This window comes from Leptonychotes weddellii, chromosome 6, assembly GCF_054177405.1.
Source record: "Leptonychotes weddellii isolate Sample4059 chromosome 6, ASM5417740v2, whole genome shotgun sequence".
NCBI lineage: Eukaryota > Metazoa > Chordata > Mammalia > Carnivora > Phocidae > Leptonychotes > Leptonychotes weddellii.
In genome coordinates this window covers 93,282,853-93,306,554 of record NC_138374.1, presented here as the reverse complement: position 1 = coordinate 93,306,554, position 23,702 = coordinate 93,282,853, and the positions used below count along the sequence as shown (strand labels likewise).

At 40.0% G+C, this 23,702-nt stretch overlaps 1 protein-coding gene across 2 annotated transcripts in view; it reads right to left on the bottom strand.

Moving 5' to 3' along the window:
• PAPPA2 (pappalysin 2) overlaps positions 1-23,702 on the bottom strand; it is a 252,615-nt gene that overhangs the window by 203,259 nt on the left and 25,654 nt on the right. For both annotated transcript variants that reach the window (XM_081824648.1, XM_081824649.1), the window contains one exon: positions 12,619-13,690. In XM_081824648.1, coding sequence (XP_081680774.1) covers positions 12,619-13,690 — 1,072 coding nt within the window. The remainder of the gene's footprint in view (positions 1-12,618; positions 13,691-23,702) is intronic.

The window sequence follows — 23,702 nt, the reverse complement described above, 5'->3', positions numbered from 1 at the left end:
GTACTGCATGGAGCACTGGGTGTTATATGAAAACAATGGTTCATGGATCACCACATCAAAAACTAATGATGTATTGTATGGTGACTAACTTAACATAATAAAATTTTAAAAAAGGAAAAGAAATACAGAAGGAGATAATAGAGAAATTATTAAAAGGATGTCTTTGAAGAAATAAGACTAATAATTTCCCATAATTGATGACATGAGTGCTTAGATTCAGAAATGACAATAAATCTCAAATGCAATAATAAAGAAAAATCTACATCAAATAAATCACTGAAACATATCACAGTGCAGAACACTGAAGGCAAAGATCTCAAAAATATCCTAAGAGAAAAGGCAGAATAAATACAAATGAATGGCAATGGATAGCTAACTTTTCAACAGCAGTAATGGAAACCAGGACATTCTGGTATCATATCCTGATAAGAGAAAGCAAATAGCCAATCTAAAATTATATACTTAGCAAAGTTATCTTTTAAGAAGTTTGGTAAAATAAAGATATTTTCACATAAATGAAAATTAAGAAAGCATATGACTATCAAACATTTAATAAAGGAAATCCCAAAAACTGTCTTTCAGGGATGAGCCAACCAATCTCAAAAGGAAGATCTAAAATTCAAGAGAGATGGTATCTATTAAAACATATATACATTAAAACATTTATGTATCTATTGATCAATTGATCAATAGATTGATCAATATCTCTATACACAATGCATGGCTCCCATTTGCTTACTGTTCAAATCCCTTCGCCCATCTAAGGGCTTCCCAATAGAACTTTTCCAATTGTCTTTCATACTCTTCCCTAGGAAATTTCCCCCTCCTTTCAAGATGTTCTCTTTTTTTTAAGATTTATTTATTTATTATTTGAAAGAGGGTTGGGGCAGAGGAAGAGGGAGAGAGAGAATCTCAATCAGACTCCTGGCTGAGCGCAGAGCCTGACATGGAGCTCAATCTCATGACCGTGAGATCATGACCCAAGCCAAAATCAAGAGTCAGATGCTTAAATGACTGAGCCACCGAGGCACTCCTCAAAATGTTCTAAAATTTTTATAGTGGCCAAAATACGTTTGCATATGACTATCTGTACATTGGTTCATATGTTTGCCTTTACCTTACAAACTCTTTCTCCAGCATTTCACTATTCATGGCTTAAGGGATTCACCTCTTATATAACCTCTTTCCTAAGAATAAGCCCACAGTGGTTTCTGTTTCCTTTCCCTCATCTTTACACGTATACATTCTCTGAGTCTATCATTATACAATTAAAATAACCAAATATCTATTGTACACTCACTATGAGCTATGTACTTTGCTAATCATAGCTCATTGTGAGTGTACAACAAAGATTTCTCCCTGACACACAATACAGAATGGTGGTTAATAACGCTGACTCTGAAGTCAGAGTTTAATCCCTGTTCTGCCACTACATGATGATTGTGAGTTAACCATCTCAATTTCAGTTTTCTTTATATAAAAAGGAGATAATAAAAATATCTAGTTCTTGGAACTATTGTGAGCATTGAATAAGATAATTCATACAAAGTGCCTTGTTCATTTGTAAGATAAATAGATGACAGATAGATAGATGATAGATAGATATCATAGTAATATATACATATGTTACTATGACTTAGGTAGTTTACCTGGATTATCCTGAATATTTGAGTTTTGAATTCTAGATCATAGAATCCTAGAAATAAAATTGGCATTAAAATTCCATGGGAATTACTAGGAATACCAAGGTCTAGGGTCTAAGGAAAAGGACAGGACCAGAAATTATGACTATAGGCATTTCATCTCCAAGAAGTGAAAACAAAAAACCAGTTCACTCTACCCAGATTCTTGGCACCAGCTGGGAGAGGACTGCTGCCTCAGAACCCTGAGGAGCCTTCTCTGCTGTCCTGCTCTTTTGCCCACAGTTGCCTGAACTCAAGGCTGGCCAGAAACCTATGACTTCTGGTCTCAAATGCAAAGATAAATTGTGCCAATTCACACTGACCATTTCCAGAATTCGAACCAAGATACTGCAAAAGACTGAGACCGTTAGCAATGGGATATGAACCTGAGGAGTTAATGAGATAAACCAAAAGCCACAGCAAGCTGAGTTTAGTTTTAAACTAACACTATAAGGGTACAGGAACTCTTATTAATCTAGCAAACTGGTAAAAAAGATATGAATGGTACAAATGCACTAAGATTTAGAGAAGCCTGCAGCCTTTGCCTGAGTGCCTGAACCTGCCCCATCCCTGGCAGCCTCCGAGCTCCACTTCCAGCCCGTATGCCACTGTACAATAAATCTTTTTTTTTTTTTTTTTTAGTTTACTTTAGTAAGCCTCTGTTCTTTACAACCACAAAAGCCCAATTAAAATGTTTGGCAAGAATCTTGGCTAGGGTGCCTGGGTGGCTCAGTTGGTTAAGCGACTGCCTTTGGCTCAGGTCATGATCCTGGAGTCCCTGGATCGAGTCCCGCATCGGGCTCCCTGCTCGGCAGGGAGTCTGCTTCTCCCTCTGACCCTCCCCCTTCTCATGTGCTTGCTCTCTCTCATTCTCTCTCTCTCAAATAAATAAATAAAATCTTTAAAAAAAAAAAGAATCTTGGCTAATCTGTGACATCATCTCAAACAGGCTTTATCTGATCGGAGGGCCTGAACAGTGGTCCCCTCCTTATTAGAGGGGAATGCATTCCACGACCCCCAGTGGATGCCTAAAGCCATGGATAGACCAAACCCTAGACATACTATGTTTTGTCCTATACATACATATCTCCAATAAAGTTTAATCTATAAATTAGACACAGTAAGAGATTAACAACTAATAATTAAATAGAATAATGATAACAATATATGTAGTAAAAGTTACACGAATGTGGGCTCTCTCAAAATATCTGATTGTACTGTACTCGCCCTTCTTGTGATGATGTGAGGTGATAAAATGCCTATGGGATGAGATGCAGTGACGTGCATGACACGGGCATTGTGACGTAACATTTGGTTATTACTGACCTTCTGACGGTATGTCAGAAGGAGGATTATCTGCTTCTAGCACAGGTGGCTGTGGATAACTGAAACCACAGAAAACAAAGCTGTAAATAGAGGGCAACTGCTGCATCCCTTGTGAAGAACCTGTTCCTTCCCTCAATTACTGTCTCCCAGCTAATAAGGACTCATCTTACTTCCTGGCTATTGTAGTTGACTGCTCCTCTGATCACCAAGATTTACTCCATGTTTCATACTCTCAGAGCCATCTGGGAGCTCTGCTACTCAAGTAATGACATAATGAATAAAATGGCTTACAGCCTTTTGCCTCCACAGCTAACATTTTCACACTTTCATGGGTATCTTTAGTTATTTTTACTTACTTCTGAATATGGCAATTCTACCACAGTAATGAGACGAGTAGGAGGGATTACTCAAGTGTGTATTCTGAATACCCTTCTTATACAAAGTAGCACACCATACTGTACCCAAACTCTTGCCCAACACTGTCATTTCCCCCATGTCACTGACTTTTCATTTATATACATGCTAATTCATTTAAAAAATACCAACGGAGTATGTTACAAGAACTATGAACAAAGAGCCTGAAGTCTTGTGCAAGAGACAGACAACAATGGGTAATTACAATATAGTATAATGAGTATGTACTTGGGCAGGAGTTGGCAAACTTTTTCTGTAAAGGGCCAAATAGTAAATATTTTTGATTTGTGGGCCATATAGTCTGTTGTAACTACACAATTCTGCCACATGAAAGCAGCCCTAAACAACAGTAAACAAGTAGATGGGGCTGCATTTCAACAAAATATCATTTACAAAAACAGGTGATAGGCTAATTTGGCCCACAGGCCATAGTTTGCCAACCACCATTCTGAGGTGAGAACATTCTTTTATTCAACAATTATTTAATGAACACTTCTTAGTCTAATCCTTTTGCTCTTCTATGTGCTAGGGTAAAATAGTAATCCAGACACATAAAAACCCCTTCTCTAATGGATCTTAGAAAAGTGGAGAAGATGGGTATTAATCAAAATTATATTTATATATATATAATTTATCATATATATACCATATACATATATATATTAGTGATAATTTCTAAAAAGAGAAATAAAACAGGAAAGAAACTATGAAGAGTCAAAGGAGTCTGTGAAATTTTAGATAAGGTCACCAGGGATGGCTTTGCCTAGAAGATGACTTTGAAAAAAGACTGGAAGGAAATGGGAAAACCAGCCACGGAGAAATCTAGAGGAAGTACATTCTAGCAGAGTGAAAAGCCACTGAATAGCTCATGTCGTAGGAGTCCGTCTGTCAAGTCCAGGGACAATGAGAAAGCCAGTGTGGCTGGAATAGAGTAAATGAGGAGAGCAGCGTAGGAGATGAGGCCAGAAGTAACTGGTGCCAGATCAGATAGGGTACTGTAGGTTATAGTAGTTCTACTGGCTTTGAATGAGCTGGGAAGCTGCTGGAGAATTCTCGGCAGAGGAATGACTTGATCTGAGTTATACTAATAGGATTACTCTGGCTGCTACATAAAAAACAGACTGGAGATGGGGAGGTATGAGCAAAAGGGGTTGAAACCAGTTAGGAGGCTATTGTAATAATACAAGTGAGAGAGGAGGGGGCCAGAGCAGAGTGGTGGCAGGAGGGGGAATGAGAAGTGATACAAATGAGACAGCTACTTGTTATTTGAGGACAAAGGAATGGTCCCAAGGAGGAAGTGACATCCTAACTGAGACCTGAAGGATACGTAGGAATCATCCAAGTATCAGGCTAGGGGAGTCGGATCCACGGCTGTAGAGGTCCTGGTGAGAAGTGAGAGATGTGCTGGTGTTCAGGAAATTAATGAGTCAGCAGCGTCCTCCAGAGGATGGCACTCCAATGTAACACATCCTCAGAAAAACCCCCAGTGCCCACAATGACGTATGCTCTACCCTCTCCCAAACCTATTTTTCTGGGTTAGGGGGAAGACCCACCAACAAGATTTAACTTCCCTCCAGTTTAACTAAAGTAACATCCAAACAGGGTTCCCAGAGTACAAGAAAAAGAAAACGTTTGTAAGTGTGCAGCATTCTTTGAGATTCCTAGGCTTAAATTCTAGGAAGGGATCCCTAAGTGAAATCATCTGAGACAGACTGGCATCTGATCAGGGTACAGGGCCAGCACCCAACTCCTAGGAAAATACCTAAGTATCTTCAACAACTGAATGTAGTTGGAGACAAGGGTCTCTCCTAAAAATTTTCTAAGAGGAAATATTTTTAACCCAGACATACCACATGGCTCTCTCAAGTCTGCCTATTTGGCTAGGAAATAAACACAAAAAGGAGAAAAACAACCTCTCCCCCACTTACCTGGGGAGAAAAATTCATTGAGCCAGGCGAACAGAAAAATTGTGGACTTCATTTACCCTATAATAGGGTACCTACTGGGACTAGGGAGAAACTGGCCTATAGGAAAACAAACACGAGACATTTCTATGTGTAGGTAAGCTTTTTAAGTTTACCTGAAGTATTTTATTTCTTTCCTCCTATTATCTTTGCTATGCAAAATGGGTAGGAGAAGGTGAGACTCATCTCTTGAGAGTTTACACTGCTTGTGCATTTTGAAGGGGAGGGATTGAGAGGTTTCTTTGTTTCATTTTAAAGTTTCTCCCCCATTTCTTTTCTCTCTGCCCTCTTCTACCCCTTATGCTTATTTTCCTTGTGCTTTTTTTTTTCTTTTTGGCTCCAGGGAACTTTGAATCCCAACTTCAAAAGAAACCTATAATGAAGCCTGGCTGATGTTTAACAGACCCGCCACTGCAGGGGCCCAGCCCAACCATTTCTTTGGCTCAACAGCCACAGAGAGTGGGTGAGCAAAGCACAGCTAATCCTGAGCATCCAAGTCTGTGCAGCGCTGATTTCTCCACCTGTTCCCTTTGATGGCACATGCATCTGCCCTCCTGCCCCTGGATACAAACCCTGTAGTGTACAAGTGCAGACGCCACTCTCAGCCATGCCCCTGCAGGGCACCTCCCAGCCCATCCTCCTGAGGACCCTTCTAGAGGGAAGTGAGCCATGTCCTAGCACTACCATTTCCAGCAGTCCTTCTGCCCTAAAACTCCCCAGTACCAAAACTCAGGGAATGAGGCAGAGAAGAGACAGTGAGTCACCAACACACAGAGACCTTAGCCTACCACAGCCTTCAAAAAACAAATGTACAGCATCCCATTATCTGCTTCACAGCATGGTCTGACACTAGGTGATTTATTGCTTCCTTAACCTATGCTCAGCCATTTGTTTTTATTTGGTGATTTTTCTCCCCATGATAATGATATTATGAGATCTGACATATAGAATCCAAATGGAGAGGCAAGCACACTGTTCCTAATTCAAATGGATACTAAGCTCGATGCTGAGGCAAAAAGGAGAGAAAGAACAAGGGACAGAAAGTAGGTTCAGAAGCAAAGAGCCCTTCATCTCTGAGACATAATTTTAGAGAGAAAAATAACAGAAACAAGTCATGACCAAAAAAAAGCTGAAGCATGCAAAGGTTGGGGAAGATGAGTTTCCCTCAAGGCATGGAGATTCCCTTGGCTTGGCTTCCTAGGATACACCATAGGGAGTGGTCAACATTTGTGATTTTATTAGGTGGATTCTCAACCCCCGTCCTTCCCTCAGCTCTTATAGATGCTCTCCCAGGGTGGCTACTATGTACAAAGAGACATCTGGCCATGTAGCCTTCCCTACCCATAAGCCAAGTTCCTCTATCTTGATAATTCTGTTCAACTGGCTGGGTAATGTATCTATAATTCATATCTCCTTCTGACCAGCCCAAGTCTGATAAATACTCTCCCTTTGATAGGCCCATCTGGGCTACAGATGTTTGATGCTGGATTCCTCAGGCTCTCTGCTCCTCTCAGAGCCTTTGGGAGAGGAACTTCTTTGGGCTAGATTTCTTGCTGAGGGTGGGGAAAGGGAGAATGTTGAATGGGATTTGAAAAATGAGGATTGTTCATATGTCAATCATTGTACTTGCATGTTAGTAATCTATCTGTAGGTGTGTCCTCCACTACTCAACCAACCTGTAAGCTCCCGAGAGGACTCTGTCCCTGGCACACTCTGTTTGCTCAAAAAATGTCTGGCATAGCATTTGTTAAAGTTGGATTCCTTCAGAGTCACAGTATAATGGAATTGTGAGCTTGAGCTCTGTGATTTAATTGTAATAACTGGACACTATATACAAATAATTTAGTTCCAAGACAACCACTAGCTCAACCAAGTCACAGACTCATAGAAATCCAGATATCTGTCTCTATGAATCCAAAGGCCTTTCAAACAACCCAAGCCATAGCCCAGAAAAGCAGTCTGCATTTCATATTCTGCTTTCAGTGCCTTGGCCTGGATTTAATTTTGATAAAATAAATCCAGGGAATTCTGAAAAAATTACTAAAACTCTCCACTAAGTTGTTAGCACCTGCTCTTTATATATTCTTTATATTTGTCCCTCTGCTTAGCTCACTGTGTCTGGCACATCAAGGACCTTGATAAATAATTGTTTTTCAAAATATGGTTCTTGCCAATAAGAGTTCAATATTTTTAATAATAAAAATTCAGCATAAGGAATACAAGGCAGAGGATAGAAGGGGAAAAGTCTATATATGAAATAAATATATGGGAGTTGGGAAAGAAAAAAGCTCTCCTCTCCACTATGCAAATTTCTTCCTCCAAAAGAAGAAATTCAGAGTTAATTATCCTTTTTTAGATCATGATAAGTAGAGATCCAAAAGCATGTTTCTTATTGTGAACAAGTGCTAGATATTTGAGGAATAACATGAAAAGACAGCATGAAAGACAGATAGAAACTAAGATGGGGGGGAGGGAAAAATAAAAGTCAACTACAGATGAGTCAGATATAGTGACCGGGGGGGAAAATCAGAATATATCTATTTTTAGCCTTAAAAAAATTTTGTATCCTTAAAATAAAAATAGATTAATATAGAAAGTCAAAAAAATAAGAAGGTCTTAAAAATATGATTGCTAAAATTAAAAATTCAATAGAAGAGTTAGAAGATAAACTCAAGGAAATCTCTGAAAGAGAAAGAAAGAAAAAGAAAGAAAGAAAGAAGGAAAGAGTCGTTAAGCGTCTGCCTTCAGCTCAGTTCATGATCCCAGGGTCCTGGGATTGAGTCCCACTTCGGGCTCCCTGCTCAGCGGGAAGCCTGCTTCTCCCTCTCCCACTCCCCCTGCTTGTGTTCCCTCTCTCGCTATGTCTCTCTCTGTCAAATAAATGAATAAAATCTTAAAAAAAGAAAAAGAAAGAGAGAGAGAAAGAAAGAAAGAAAAGAAAGAAAGAAAGAAAGAAAGAAAGAAAGAAAGAAAGAAAGAAAGAAAGAAAGAAAAAACATATGAGAGAAAAAAGACACAGAATAAGTTCAGGAGATCCATCCTCAGGAGCTTAAGAGGAAAAAAAGAGGACAGAGAAAACTTAATAAAAAGTATCAAAGTAATAATTTAAGACAATTTGCCAAAGGTAAGGGCATGAGTATCCAAATCAAAAGGACCATTGAGTGCTCAACAAAAGAAAAATAAAAGGCCAACTCTAAAAAAATTATCATAAAATCCCTAAAGTAACAAGGCTAAGATTCTAAACAATTTTTACAAGGAAACAAAACTTCCCCCTCTAAAAAGACACACAATTATCAAAAGAGAAGCTAGAGGCAACTAATGAATTTTTTCAAAAAATCTGAGAGAAAATGTTTTCCAACCCAAAATTTTACACCAAGGCAAACTATCAATTTTGTGTAAAGGCAAAACAAAAACATTTCGAGAAATGTTTCTCAGAAAAAGTTATACCTACAACATTCTTTCTTAGAAAGTTACTTAAGGATATCTTCCAGTAAAATAAGGTTGTAAATTAAATGTCCAATAAGGTAAGGTAATAAAAAAGGAGATAATCATACAGTTCAGGACACAGTGGCTCCAATCATAAAGCAGAATTTCTGGGATGAAAACTATGCAGCAGACCTAGATAACTGGTCAAAACTGGAAGAGGAGGGGCACCTGGGTGGCTCACTCAGTTAAGCGTTGACTCTTGATTTTGACTCAGGTCATGATATCGGGGTCCTGAGCTCAAGCCCCGCATCCGGCTCCTGCTAAGCATGGAGCATGCTTAAGAGTCTCTCTCTCTCCCTCTCCCCCTGCCTCTGCAACCTCCCCAAAACACACTCATGTACTCTCTCTTGCTTTCTCTCAAAAAAAAGAAAAAAGATTGGAAGAGGAGAGAAAAATAGAATGAACTAGAAGGAAGAGCTCCAGAGAATGAAAAAGAAGACACATTCTATAGATTAACTGATAAGATAAAAACAATTGAGGATATCAAAAATGATGGAGGGAAGAAAGGAAGAAGGGAAGGAGGGAGGGAAGAAATAGAGACTCGGGCGCCTGGGTGGTTCAGTTGGTTAAGCGACTGCCTTCGGCTCAGGTCATGATCCTGGAGTCCCGGGATCGAGTCCCACATCGGGCTCCCTGCTCAGCGGGGGGTCTGCTTCTCCCTCTGACCCTCTTCCGTCTCGTGCTCTCTGTCTCTCATTCTCTCTCTCAAATAAATAAATAAAATCTTTAAAAAAAAAAAAAAAAGAAATAGAGACTCAAGGGGTAGGGTGGGGGATGGGAGGAAGCTATACCAGGAAAGAAATATAATAATAGAATCATAATTTGTTCTGCAGAAGAAAAAAAAATCATAGCCATGATCTTGTAAATATATATAACTGATTTAACTAAAGATAGTCAAATAACTATATTGGAAAGATGGAGGGGAGAAGAAGGAGACAATATAAAAGTTAAAGTCTCCTCTTTATCATAAGAGCAAGCCAATGCATAACGTTTAAAATCGATGAATCAAGTAATATAAATACAATACTTGGAGACATGGAGGTAATTATCAAAAGAGACAGGTAAAATAATCAAGTATGGGAGCAAGGCTAGAGGGTGGAGAAGGATGGGAAAAGTTAGGCCGGAGACCACCATTCTTCCTTATGTCTTTTGACACAGTTTGATATTTGTAACCGTGAGCATTTATTACTTTGATTTAAATATTTTTAACTATCAAAAAAGCATAAAGAAATGAAGCGGGGGAAATCGGAGGGGTGGATGAACCATGAGAGACGATGGACTCTGAAAAACAAACTGAGGGTTCTAGAGGGGAGGAGGGTGGGAGGATGGGTTGGCCTGGTGGTGGGTATGGAGGAGGGCACGTTCTGCATGGAGCACTGGGTGTTGTGCACGAACAATGAATCATGGAACACTTCATGTAGAACTAATGATGTAATGTATGGGGATTAACATAAGAATAAAAAAAAAAAAAAGCATAAAGAGTTCATTTTTATTCCACAAAGTGAATTTTGCATGTCGGGGTAGGGAGGTTTGAAACACGTCTGGGTCTAGGGCTAGGAAGGGATGAGTTGCCATGGCAACTCTGAGTCAGTAAAGGGAATAAGCTACAAACACCTAGTTAAGGGTAGTAGCTGTAGGTATTTAGAGACATAAAGGACCACTAAGAAGAATGGTGCCTGGGTACCTGGAACAACAGCTCTCTCAGTCATGGCAGTGGGTTGTTGTAATCAGCTAGAAGAAAAGTAAGAACAAGCCAGATTTCCCTGTCTCCCCAAAGAGTTGGCAACCACTGTTGTTAGTGAGGTTTAGCTTCTGCTTAAGGTTATCAAAATCTAAAAACCAAACCCAAACAGAATCTTTCTTATGTGAATATTTCTGGGAATGCGATCAATTTCCCCTATTATTATTATATAAACAATGGCTTCCCATCTGTCAGGTCTAATAATGACAATAATTAATGTTAGTTTAGGACAATTTTTTTACATTGAAAACTTCAGTCCCCAAGCACTTCTCTATTCCTTATGTCATCTGATTCACAAAACAGCCCAAGGATATAAGTAATGCAAAGTATTACTGCAATCACCCTCTTTTTACAGACAAGACATCTGAATTTCAGAAAGTGACTTACACAGTTTATATAGCTAGTTAAGTAGCAAGGACTCTCGAATTCAACTGTGTCTTGATTCCAAATTTTACACTTAGTCTTTTAACATCACATGCCTGAACTACAAGCCGACCTATTAATTAGTGTTAACTGACTGCCCACACACAGGGATACCACAAATTACTATACAAATTGTGGCCAAGAAACACAAAGGCAGCCATCCAGGTATTGGGTGGAAGCTGAGATCCAGTCTTCCCACCTTCGCCAACACTACACCCTAGCTCAGATGTGAGCCTTTTTATAATTTGTACAAAGGTACCAGTTATGTCATGAGGAAGCCTTGCCTGCATACACAAATTAACAAGTTTACCACCCACCTCTCTCCTTTCTTACCTCCCTCTAACACTCCCCAACCCCTGCATTGACTGTAATGGAAATCCTCTTACTGGTTTCTGTCTCACAACAGAAGACACATCAGATCCATTAATTCATTAAAATAAACATGAGACAAATGACTTTATGTTGGGGCTATTCTAGGCACTAAGTAGGTAGTGGTTAACAAGGGCCCTGATCTCATGGAATGACATTTCAGGCAGGAGAAAGACAAACTATTGTACAAGAAAACATTAGAAGGGATGAGTGTTACACAAAGAATCAAAATTAGTCGACATAATAGTGATTGAGTAGCTTACTTAACTTAGGGAAAATCAGGAAAGGTCTCTTCAGGAGGTGACATTTCAGTCGATATAGAAATGACAAGAGAAAACCCACCAAGGGAAGGTCAAGGGAAAGAGATTTCCAAGAAAATGAAACAGCTATTGCAAAGCCTGCAGGCAAGAACAAGCTGATCTGCTCATTGGAACAGGAGAGAGGCTGCACAGAGAGGGTGTGAGAGTGATTGGGGGAAGAAGCACGGAGGTAGGCAGCTGTCAGCTTGCAGCACACTCTGTGAGCCAGGTGGGGGACGTGGATTCTATTCTAAGGACAGTGGGGAGAAAGAAAGTAAGAAGGGGAGTAATAGGTTCTGATTTACCCTTTACGAAGGATCTTTCTGGATGCTGTGTAGGGAATGGAATCTAACAGGGCAAAGAGGAAGACTGTGGTCGCCTTAAGGAGACATGGGGTTAGTTATAGAATGTCTTGTGTTCCTAAAACTGCTGAGCAGCCCAAACTGCACCAGAGACCACAGGCAAATGAGGCCTCTTCACAGATTTGTGTTACTTTGCTGGGAACCTACGACTATAGGAAGAACACTCAGGTATAATTGGTGCTGATTGGTTTCTGCCAATGTTTACCTTATTTGCTCTCTGAAGAGCCCCTGGCTTCCTCTGGCAGACTAAGCTGTTTGGCTCTCCTGTGCCTCAAGCACCTGGGGCATACGTCTTCAGGTACATGTCACACCATGTACACGTTGTCTGCTCCACAGAAAATGAGTTCTGTGAGGGCTGTCCCTTGTCTTTGCCATCCCTGTGTCCCTAATTATCTAACACCTAGGACTTCACAAAAGCTCAATAATGTCTCATGGGAGGGATATTTTATTTGGGGGCTGTGTGAACCCCCTTTTCTTTCCAGAAACCAAAAGCATAAAATGATGTAATAAATGCATCCTATAAGTAGGACACCCCAAGCCCCAGTCCCTTACCTCTTGGGTGAGTCAGGGTCGAAGCAGGTCTTGTGCACATCAGTCACCTCGGGGTCACAGCAGTCCCCATCGTCAAAGTCATTCAGCATGTTGTTGCACTCCACGTGGCAGAGCCCATCCCTGCGGTTCCAGGAGTAGCACCTGCCATGCAGGCGGCAGTCACCCCCGTCATAGCCTGTCAGTGGGTGTTCGCACTCAGGGTCACAGTGGTCATTGCCAATCTTGCTGGGCTCACAGTTCACAAGCACAACCCGGTGGCGCAGGGTGGAGTTGTGGACCTGGTGGACACTCAGCTGCCAACTGATGTTGTAGCGGCTGAAGGCATGGTTCAGTGCCTTGTGCTGCCGGCTGATCTGCTCCTCGCTCACGATGGGGTTCAGGCCCTCGTCATCACAGATGTTCACCACTTGGTAGCGGATCACCTTCTCTCCCTGGAGGGGCTGGTGCCCATTGTAGTGGGAGATCAGCTCCACATTGTCACAAACCGTCCGCCCACAGAGTGGGGGCTGCAAAGGTGACAGAATCTCAGGCTCAGGCTCAAAGCCCTGCAGAACCTCACGCCGTGGATACTCCCCATCCCTAAAGGGGGCCCACTGTTCTTCCAAGGGCTCAAAACTGGCTGTCAGGATCAGGGTGCTCAGTTCCTCCACTCCAGTTGGATGCTGAGGACTGTGTTGGAGGTGGCTTTGTGGGAGGGCGGTCGACCAGAAGACCAGTGTACCCAGGTGTCCACGAAAATAGTGGCCATCCTCAGAGCTATCCCCCCCCAAAAGCAAAGAGCGACAAGACGCCATGAAGGGGCTGTTCAGGGGACCAGACTGCTCTGGACTACTAGCCACCCGAGTGCCATCCACATACAGGGCCATACGCTGTCCATCATAAGTGGCTGCCACGTGTGTCCATGTGCCTGGTTGGTAGCGACTGTGGCCAGTCACAATGGTGGCTTTCTTCACACGGTCGGTGCGAAGGGAGAAGAAGAAGCAAGCATCTCGCCTTCCCATGTCCTTCCCTGAGCGGATCCCTAGGGCCCAGCCCTTGTCACTGACAGTGTGGGAGCAGTTATCAAACACACCTGGGAAAGAAGGAAGAATCGAGGGGAGAAATACCAGATACAAAGGAGATGGAGAAAAGGAGAAGAAAACCCATATAAATAGCAAGAATGTAGGTTTTTAGTGGGAAAAAATAAGTGATACAGGTTCCCCACCTGAGATGCTTATCCAGTACCCCATATCGGGCCATCCTGGCAACATCTATCCCCCAAATGAATCTAATTTGAGATTCCATCCAATTTAACTCATTCTGGTATTTTTCAATAATCAAAATGGAAGCTAAGAAGGGGATGTCTAATGCAAGTGACAACCATCCTCTAGAGTTTGTCACAAAAGTTCCTCACCCTGAATTCACGTCTTCCCTCCCTTCCTCAGAAGCCATGGGGGCAATCAGTTTTTAGAAAAGACAATAATCTCCTATTCCCTCAAAAGGTCCTTTTTCCTCATTTGAATACTGAAATTATGATTCTCATGGGGGAAAACAAGGAGTTGGTGAATAGGGAAATCCCTCAGAGAAGACTGTAACAGGTATCATTCTCAGTCCACTGTTCCCTCTAGTGCAAGGGTGCCCATCCACAGTGAATAGCCGTTCCCCAGAGTAAGCAAAATGGTACCGCCCCATCATCCTAGATGAAAAAATAGTCAAGTCAGTTATAAGAATAGTTGTCCTATAACCAATGATGCCCACCACAGTACAGAGGTGAAACTCTACCAGAGAAATGAAGCTGAAGCTCCTTACCATACACTACCTTACCATCTTACTCAGAGGGCACAGGACTTTTAAGTCCAACTGAATAAACAAAGGGGGGACTACTTGTAGATAACTAGATCATTAATATGTTGCCAGCAGGAAAAAGGAGTCAGATATAACACAACCACAGATAAAACAGGAATCCCAAAGGTGATTTGGATGCCTTGAATGTTCCCAGAAACTCATCTGTAGTTATGAACCCACCATCCCCCCAGCACCTCTTCTAATAGTATATAAATAGAGTCTCAGGAGCAGATTTTACTTGTAAGTTACATAGAGGCACTACATTCACACCAGAAATGCTTAATAAGCATTGCTTTATATAATAAATAAATGATGGAGAAGTCTGCTAGCCTCTGAATCACATATCTGAGGCTAACACCAAAAGTCTTTCTTCCCCAGACTGTTATATAATTGTATTTATGCCCCTGAGTTCCTATAAAATCCACCCAAAAAAGAAAATCTCTATGGAGAGTCAAGACTTAAAAGCCATGAGGCCTCCTGTTGTGATTGCAGTCAAGTGTTTTAAAAGTTGCTACTGTTTCATAAATGACAGAATATCTTTTCTTCTGTCTCTAGCATAAATCAGTAACTTGTGATTAAAAAAATAATAAAACAGGGGCGCCTGAGTGGCTCAGTTGGTTAAGTGGCTGCCTTTGGCTCAGGTCATGATCCCAAGGTCCTGGGATTAAGCCCCATGTCGGGATCTCTGCTCGGTAGAGAGTCTGCTTCTCCCTCTCCCTCTGCCTGCCACTACCCCTGCTTGTGCTCTCTCTTTCTGTCAAATAAATAAATAAAATCTTTAAAAAAAAAAACAAACCCACATTTTTTCAACAAAAGCAACTCTAACAATCAGACTTTGAAGTACTGGTGAGGACTAGGTATAATGCAATGGTGATGTTCCAGTTTTGTTTGTTCAGGTGGGGGGGGGAGGTGTTTTTACACTGAGATCTGTCTGATAAAGGAGCATAAGAACTGCTGCTTTAACAAATTCTTGTATGGGGAAGACTTTCAAAGGGCAGACAAATCTAGTGAGATGAAGAGTAAGTTCCCTGGTTCAGAGTTTCAATTTGGTTAACTTATTTTGATAAGTACATTTAGCCTTAATTATATCCATCTGCTGACCTATGAACAAATGTACTACAATATTTAATATCGGGACCATGAAGTTACTAAGCTCTCGACTAGTATCTGCTAGTTTTTAAGAGGAAGAATTGGAGATACTATTTTATATTTGTCGCATATAAATAGGTGTATCTACAGATCTTTCTTGACTTATGATGGGGTTACTTCCTGATTAACCTATCGTAAGTTGAAAATGAATTGAATATACCTACCCTACTGAACACTGCAGCTTAGCTTAGCCTACCTTGTATGTCTCAGAATACCTACAGTAGCCGACAGAAATCGGCTAAAATCACCTAAGACAAACACTATTTTATCATAAAGTGTTGAATATCTCATGTAACTTATTGAATACTGTACTAAAGGTAAAACACAGAATGGTTATATGGGTACAGAATAGCTGGAAGGGTATCAGTTGTCTACTCTTTTTTTGGTCATTTGGCTCAATGCAGCCCAGCATCACGAGAGAGTATTGGGACCATATACTGGTCCAATATGGGACCATACAAGAAAAGATCCAAATTCAGAATTTAAAGTACAGTTTCTACTGAATATGTATCACTTTCACACCATCATAAAGTCAAAAAATCGTAAGTTGAACCAATATAAGTCAGCGCCTGTCTATATGTGAGCTGAATTACAAATTATTAGGCTTCACATATAAATTACCAGATAATTAACTTGTTACCTACCAGGCATCTAGTTGCAATTTTGAACACTTTTACTTACTGTTATTAGAACTTCTGGTTAGTATCAATAAAACAATTGTTTCTCCTTATTTTTCTCATAGGAAGCTATAAAATTATTGATAGTGTGTCTAAAATGATATTTCTAACTTCTTGAGACAATACATAGAAGATGTAACTTTATCATAATAGTCTAGTTCAGATTAATCTAAGTTTTAGTAATGATATTAGAAAGGATTTATTAGACAAAAGAACTAAAATAGTCATTTTAGTTGGGAGTTGTAACAAGTATGATAGAAGTATTACTTTTTAAATGATTATCAGAGTAATTATTCTTTGCTTTCTAATTTAATAAGATGTCCCAAGTTGCATATGAGAAACCTCACTAAGTGCCTAGATAACTGCATTTTATTTGCTGTATTACCATTGTTCATCTATAGGAAGAGAATAGTTTTTGAAGCACTGCCCTGCACTCATTCCATGTCAAAAAGAAAGAAAGAAAGAAAGAATTCTCTAACCCAATTATTGTAGACTGAATATTTATATCCCCCTAAAATTCATATGTTGAAACATTAATTCCTATTGTGATGATATTTGGAGATGGAGCCTGTAGGAGGCAGTTGGGTCAGGAGGATGGAGCCCCATGATGGGATTAGCATCCTTTTAAGGAGAGGAAGAGAGCTAACTCTTCTTGCTCTCTGCAATGTGATGATACAAGAAGAGGGTCATCTGCAAACCAGGAAGAGGATTCTCACCAGACACTGGATCTGCTGGCATCTTAGACTTACCAGCCTCCAGAACTGAGAAAAAAAACTGTTTTTGTTTAAGCCACCTAGTCATGGTATATTTGTTAAAGCAGCCCAAACTAAGACCCCAATGTTATCACCTAGCTGCAGATCAGAATGACAAGTGAAACTTTCACAAATACACTTCTTTTGACCATGTTGAGAGCTGCTGATCCACCACATTTACAAAAGAAATCACTCTTCTCACTACTGCCCAGTGGATGGAAATGCAGAAGACAGAATTTGGGAGTCATTGTATTTCCAATCAGTGAAGAAGAATTAGAAAGACTACTATCAATGGTAAGTTAAATCAGACATGAACATTTGGAAAGCTCATCTGAAATGGATTCACACCATTTGTTTAAAAATCACATCTGATCAGGCATTTTAATACAACCTATGTAACCATTGTATGTACTTGTACATTAATTCAGCAAACTAATGGAATGAGAGTAGTTAAAAGAAATAAGGGCCTGTTATAAATAGTGCACAGATATGATGCTATTAGGGAATGTGGCTAATTGACTGTCTAGGAACTGATAATTAATTGGGGCTTTTTATTACCTATAATAAAACTCATATTTAAGACCACTGAAATGAAAATAAATATCCTCCGCTCCCACTGAAAGATCTATTATTCCAAAAGAGGAAACTGCGGCACTGAAGCATGGTGTGGCTTACGTCTCCCTGATAATCACCGCCATCAGCCCTGCCTCTTTCATGAAATCTTGAGTACAACCTTGTGAGGATTTTCAGATTTTCCAAAGACAAAGTAAGTAAATATTTCTGTCCTCCTGCATCTTCTACAGTCTGTACTAATAATCATCCCTTCCCCCAATCTGGAGGATGTGGATAGAAAATTATGATTCTCTTCTCTCTTAAGACTGAATAAACCAATATAGTGAGGCTGAAATTGCACCCTCTGCTCAAACATAGATTTAACTCCAACATTGAACCTATAACCTGATGCTCCACACTTCAGCCCTAGCTGGTGGGAAGAGGATCATGCTTGGTCACTTGAAGGACTGTCACCCTACTAAACAAAGGGTTCACATTTCATCTCACTGACTTGCTCCTTCTGGGAAATGAAATTTCACTTGGAATTAGTCATTTCAGTTCATCAAACATTTACTGAACATCCCATTCATGCCAGACATAGAAACTCATTTCAACTTTGGAAGAAAAAGCAGTCTTTGCCCTTGAGGAGTTATACTCTCATGGGTGGGTGGAAACATTAAGAGATAATTTCAATATATCAAAACTTAAGATCAAGGAATACATAGGTGAGTGAAAACAGAACCTAATCTCAACCCATATAATTTGGAGAGAATTTCCTGAGGGGAAAAGACCCAAACCTACTCTTGAAGAGTGAGTAAGAGTTGGCCAGGCAAAAGAATTATGGATCACTCCACACAGTGGGGACAGCAAGATGGCAGGCATCATGGGTGGAAACAGGTCAAAGTAGGTCTTGCATAACACAGTAAGGGTCTTGGACTGAATAAGTTAAGGAATAGCTGGAGGTTTTCCTACTGTTGCCAAATGCCTCTGATATCCCGAGAGCACACAGAGGAACTGCAGCAGGAAACATCCCATGGCTGGCCTTGTCCTGAACACTTGGTCCAACTTCAATTAAAGAACTTTCCAAAGCTTGCAGATGGACAACTGTGGCACAAGAAAGACATGAACACTACAAGAGTTCCATGTAGTTAGTCCACCCACGTACTTTCTCAGTAGATATTTATGAAGCAGTACTAGCTGCCAGTCTCAGTATTTGTGGTGGGGTTTTCTAGTGATCAAATGGTTATTTGACATCATGGAGAGTTCAGTACAGTGCAGAAAATAAGCCTTAAATAAGTAACTACAATGAGATATGCTGAAAGTGAGAAGTATAAGTAGCTACGTGAACAGCAAAAGAACCTCTTTATTAAAACATGGAGATAATATGGCAGAAATTCTCCCTAAAGTTATTAAATGCCAACTTTCTAGCACTGACCCATCTTGTTAATAATTTGACGCTATCCAAATCTGCCCATGAAACTAGGGCTACCTTGATCACCAGTCAAACTGTCTGAAAAGGTTAGGAAGACCCAAAGCCAAGGAACTCCAAGATGTAAGTTCAAACATTCCCAAATCAAAGGTCCTGACAGCTCACCCAGAAACATCCACTGTAAAATTCCTTGTATCAAATACCCAATTCAGCTGAATCTTCTAAATTGGGATGTGGTATTCTTTTTGTGAATATTTTTTCCCTTACTTCTTAGCATGGAAAGATATCTCCCATTTATATAATACTTGAGCTTTCCAAAGCAATCTTGTGTAACTATCATTTAAATGGTAAAGCCATCCTGTGAGCTAGGCAGGATAACTATCACCAGTCTCATTGTATAGATGAAGACACTGAGAGTCTGAGAGGTCGTGTGTCAGGCTGGGTGCAGACAGTACACTAGAGCTGAAGTGTCATGATTCAGAGCCTAGAACAGATTTCTATGATAGAGGTTCCAAGCATGAGTCAGTGGAAGTTTCAGCCCCCAGGCTACTTAACATGATATGTGACCCCAGAAAAATTATATCACCTTGCTGAGCCTCAGTTTACTTATTTGCAAATTGTACCTGTAAAATAAAATCTGTCCTTCACTGGTCTCTTCAGCATCTTTCAGTCCCAGGCCTACCTCCTGAGGTTTTTGGGAGAATTAAATAAAAGAATACATGTGAAAGATCTTCACACAGTGCCTAACTCATAGAAAGTGATGAACAAACATTAGCTATGACAAGGAGGAATTTGATGATAAAACATTAAAGGGAAGAAGAAATCAGGTATAAAGCCAATGTTATGCTGGAAAATATTTAACAACTGGTCCTCTGAAGAAAAGAAAAGGGAAAAAAAAAACAAGTCCTGATTTGTAGCATTTGCCAATTTTTGTAGTACAAATATTTCTACAATGGCCAATTTTAAGTTACCAATATGATGTTGCTGAACATGGGATTGGGAAGAGATATACAGTTGATTCTGATGAGCCTGTCTGAGCCAGTTCCACCATGATAAAGACTGAAATCAGATGTAAACTGCCAAGTGTCTCCTTCTCCCTCTGACTGTTGAAGTGGCTATGTGTACTTTGCTGCTGAGCTGATTTTTTAGAATTTAAAAGGAGTAAATGTCACTTTAGATTTACTATAAAGCTACAGTAATCAAGACAGTGTGGTATTGGTGAAAGTGTAGACAAACCCATCAATGAAACAGGACAGAGAGCCCAGAAATAGACCCACATAAATAGATTCAACTGATCTTTGACCAGGAGCAAAAGCAATACAATAGAGCAAAGATAGTCTCTTCAACAGATCGTGCTGGGTCAATGATAACCACACACAAAACAATAATGCTAGGCATACGCCTTACACTATTCATCAAAATTAACTCAAAATGGATTATAGACCTAAATGCAAGGTGTAAAACTACAAAAACCCTAGATGATAACATTGGAGAAAATCTAGATGACCTTGTGTTTGGTGATGACATTTTTAGCTATAACACCAAGACATGATCTATGAAAGATGTAATTTATAAGCTGGACTTGATTAAAAATAAAAAACTATTGCTCTGCTAAAGACAGTGTCAAGACAACCAGAAGACAAGCCACAGACAGGGAGAAAATACTTGCAAAAGAACATCTGATAAAAGACTGTCATCCAAAATACACAAAGAACTCTTAAAGCTTAAGAGTAAGAAAAGAAACAACCCATTTAAAAATGAGCCAAAGACTATAAGAGATAACTTACCAAAGATATACAAATAAACAGGCATATGAAAAGGTACTCCACATCATATGTCATCAGGGAAATGCAACTTAAAACAAGATACCACTACACATGTATTAGAATAGCCAAAATGCAGAATGCTAACATCAAATGCTAGTGAAGATATGGAACAACAGGAACTCTCATACATTGCTGGTGAGAATTCAAAATGGTACAGTTTGGTGGTTTCTTGAAAAATTAAACGTACTCTCACTATATGATCAAACAATCACACTCCTGGATATTTACCCAAAGAAAATGAAAACTCTGTTTACACAAGAACCTGCACACAGATGTTTGTAGCAGTTTTATTCATAATTGCCATATTTTGAAAGCAACCAAGATGTCCTTCATTAGGTGAATAGATAATAACTGTGGTACATCTAGACAATGGGCCATTACTCTGCACTAAAAAGAAATGAGCTACCTAGCCATGAAAAAACATGGAGGAAGCATAAATATATATTACTAAGTCAAAGAAGCCAATCTAAAAAGACTACATATGGTATGGTTCCAACTATATGGTATTCTGGAAAGGCAAAACTATGAAGAAAATAAAAAGGTCAGTGATTGCCAGGAGTAAGGGGAGAGAGATGAACAGGCAGAGCACCGAGGATTTGGGGGACAGTGAAAATAATCTGTGTGATATTATAATGATGGATATATGTCATTTTACTTTGGTCCAAACCCATAGGATGTACAACACCCAGAGTGACCCTTAAGGAAACTATGGACTTTCATAATTATCACGTGTCAGTGTAGGTTCATTCTTGGTAAATAATAAAATGTACCATTCCGGTGAGTGACATTGATCACAGCAAAGGCTATGCATGTGCAGGGGCAGTAGATATATGGGAAATCTTGTACCTTCCTCTATATTTTGTTGTATACCTAAAACTTTTCTTAAATAAACAAGTCTTTAAAAAAAAAAAGTAAAGGGTAAATGTTGCCTCCACTTTGGATTTTGAGCCTCAAAATGGCTACCCATTTTAAGCACCCAGTGACCAACTGTGCTGGTTAAATAAAAGCTGTCCATCCCAGACCTGCTGTCCAGCCCCTTCAACCAAAAAGTGGGATCACAGAGCAACCTGCACAGCTCATCCACACATTCTCAGGAGGGACACCAGGCCTGCTTTCTTAACTCCATCAAATAGGAGCAAGACAGACTTTGATTTAGAGGAAAAATTTCCAAATCCCCATTTAAGAGACTTCTCTTTCTTTTCAGACTAGCAGAGTAGAGACTGACAAAACCAAGGCAGCATAAGCCAACACACTATATGTGGTGAAACCCTTAGCTTTTGCAACATTGAGATTTTACAACTTTGGATGTATATGTGATAAAAGCAAATGTGTTATAACTGTTGTTTATTCATCAAAGTCACATTCTTGGGAGGAACAGAGGGACCGAATCATCAATATGATTTATGAAATCACTCAACACTGAACTGAACTATGATAGTCCATGGGTTGGAAAAATGAGATTGAATGATGTAACTTGAAGAATGGTGATGGTACTGAAGCCAAACATTTGGACCATGTCATTTTAAGACTTTAAGAATCACTCTTCCAGTTCTTGTTTGGAACGGGCTTCCATTATGTATCAATGTTGACTAAATTTAAAATTGTCCAAACACCTTGCCCTGTATTTAATCTAAGTTTTGAGAAAAAGGAAAGTAAATTGAGGGAGTATATCCTATTCATTGTATTCCTGTTTCTAACTCCAAAACTCATATTTACAGACCCTGGATATCTTAACAGAGATGTGGGTCTTCAGGAAAAATCATTTGCATCCAGTTCTCTATTATTAATTGTTTGGGAATTAATAGAGTCAATTACTGTCAAGGAGAAAAGCCTTCTTCAAACGAGGATACAGTCTCCCTGAGTGATTATGAGAAATTCTAATAGTAGTAAACATCATAGCGAAAGAGTTACAGACAACCGCTTACTAGGTACATTTTAAAATGTGGCCTCTGTAGAGAAATAATCCTGCTTCTTTCCACTTCTTGGGTTCTTTCTTTGCACTCAGGAGATCTGTTGCTCATCACAAGAGGAAATAAAGGGACCTAAACTACCTTTAATTAAATGTCTACTATGCTCCAGACACTGGGCATGTGCCACCCCTACTAAACCCTACCACAAATGTATGCGTTGATTTTATTATCCTCATTTACAGACCAAAAACCAAGGGTCATAGAAGTTAAACAAGTCATCCATAGTCTTACATCTAGTAAGGGCCAGACACAGGGATCAAAACCAGGGCTCTTTGACCAAAAAGCCCATGCTTTTTCCACTGCATTAAAATACTTTGAATCTGGGACACCTGGGTGGCTCAGTCAGTTGAGCATCTGCTTTCGGCTCAGGTCATGATCCCAGGGTACTGGGACCAAGCCCCACGTCAGGCTCCCTGCTCATCAGGGAGTCTGTTTTTCCCTCTCCCTCTGTGTGCTTGCTTTCTCTCGCTCGCTCTAATAAATAAAAAAATCTTTAAAAAAATAAAAAATAAAATATTTCAAATACTAAAAAATAGTATCTATTTATTGTTTTGAAGCAAGAAGAGCAATACAGGCTGGTGAATGTGGCATTAACAAATATGCAGACCACTCCTTGAAGGTGATTGGGATCTGACTCTTCAAAACCTATGGAGGCTAACAGCCATGCCCCCGAAATAGTTTGGAGGACCGAACTGACTAGCTGGCTGGTTAATTATGTCCATGTTGCCCAAATGATAGACTGACTTGCTGAACATTTGGTAAAATTTCCGGGTGGTCCTGCAGGGTTTTCTGCGATACATACCATTCAGGAATCAATTCTAGAGGACCCTGAGGCACAGGGAGAGCTTTTCATCCCAAAGCGAGGACAGCAACTGAAGGCTGAAGAAGGTGGAAGGGAAGCCAAT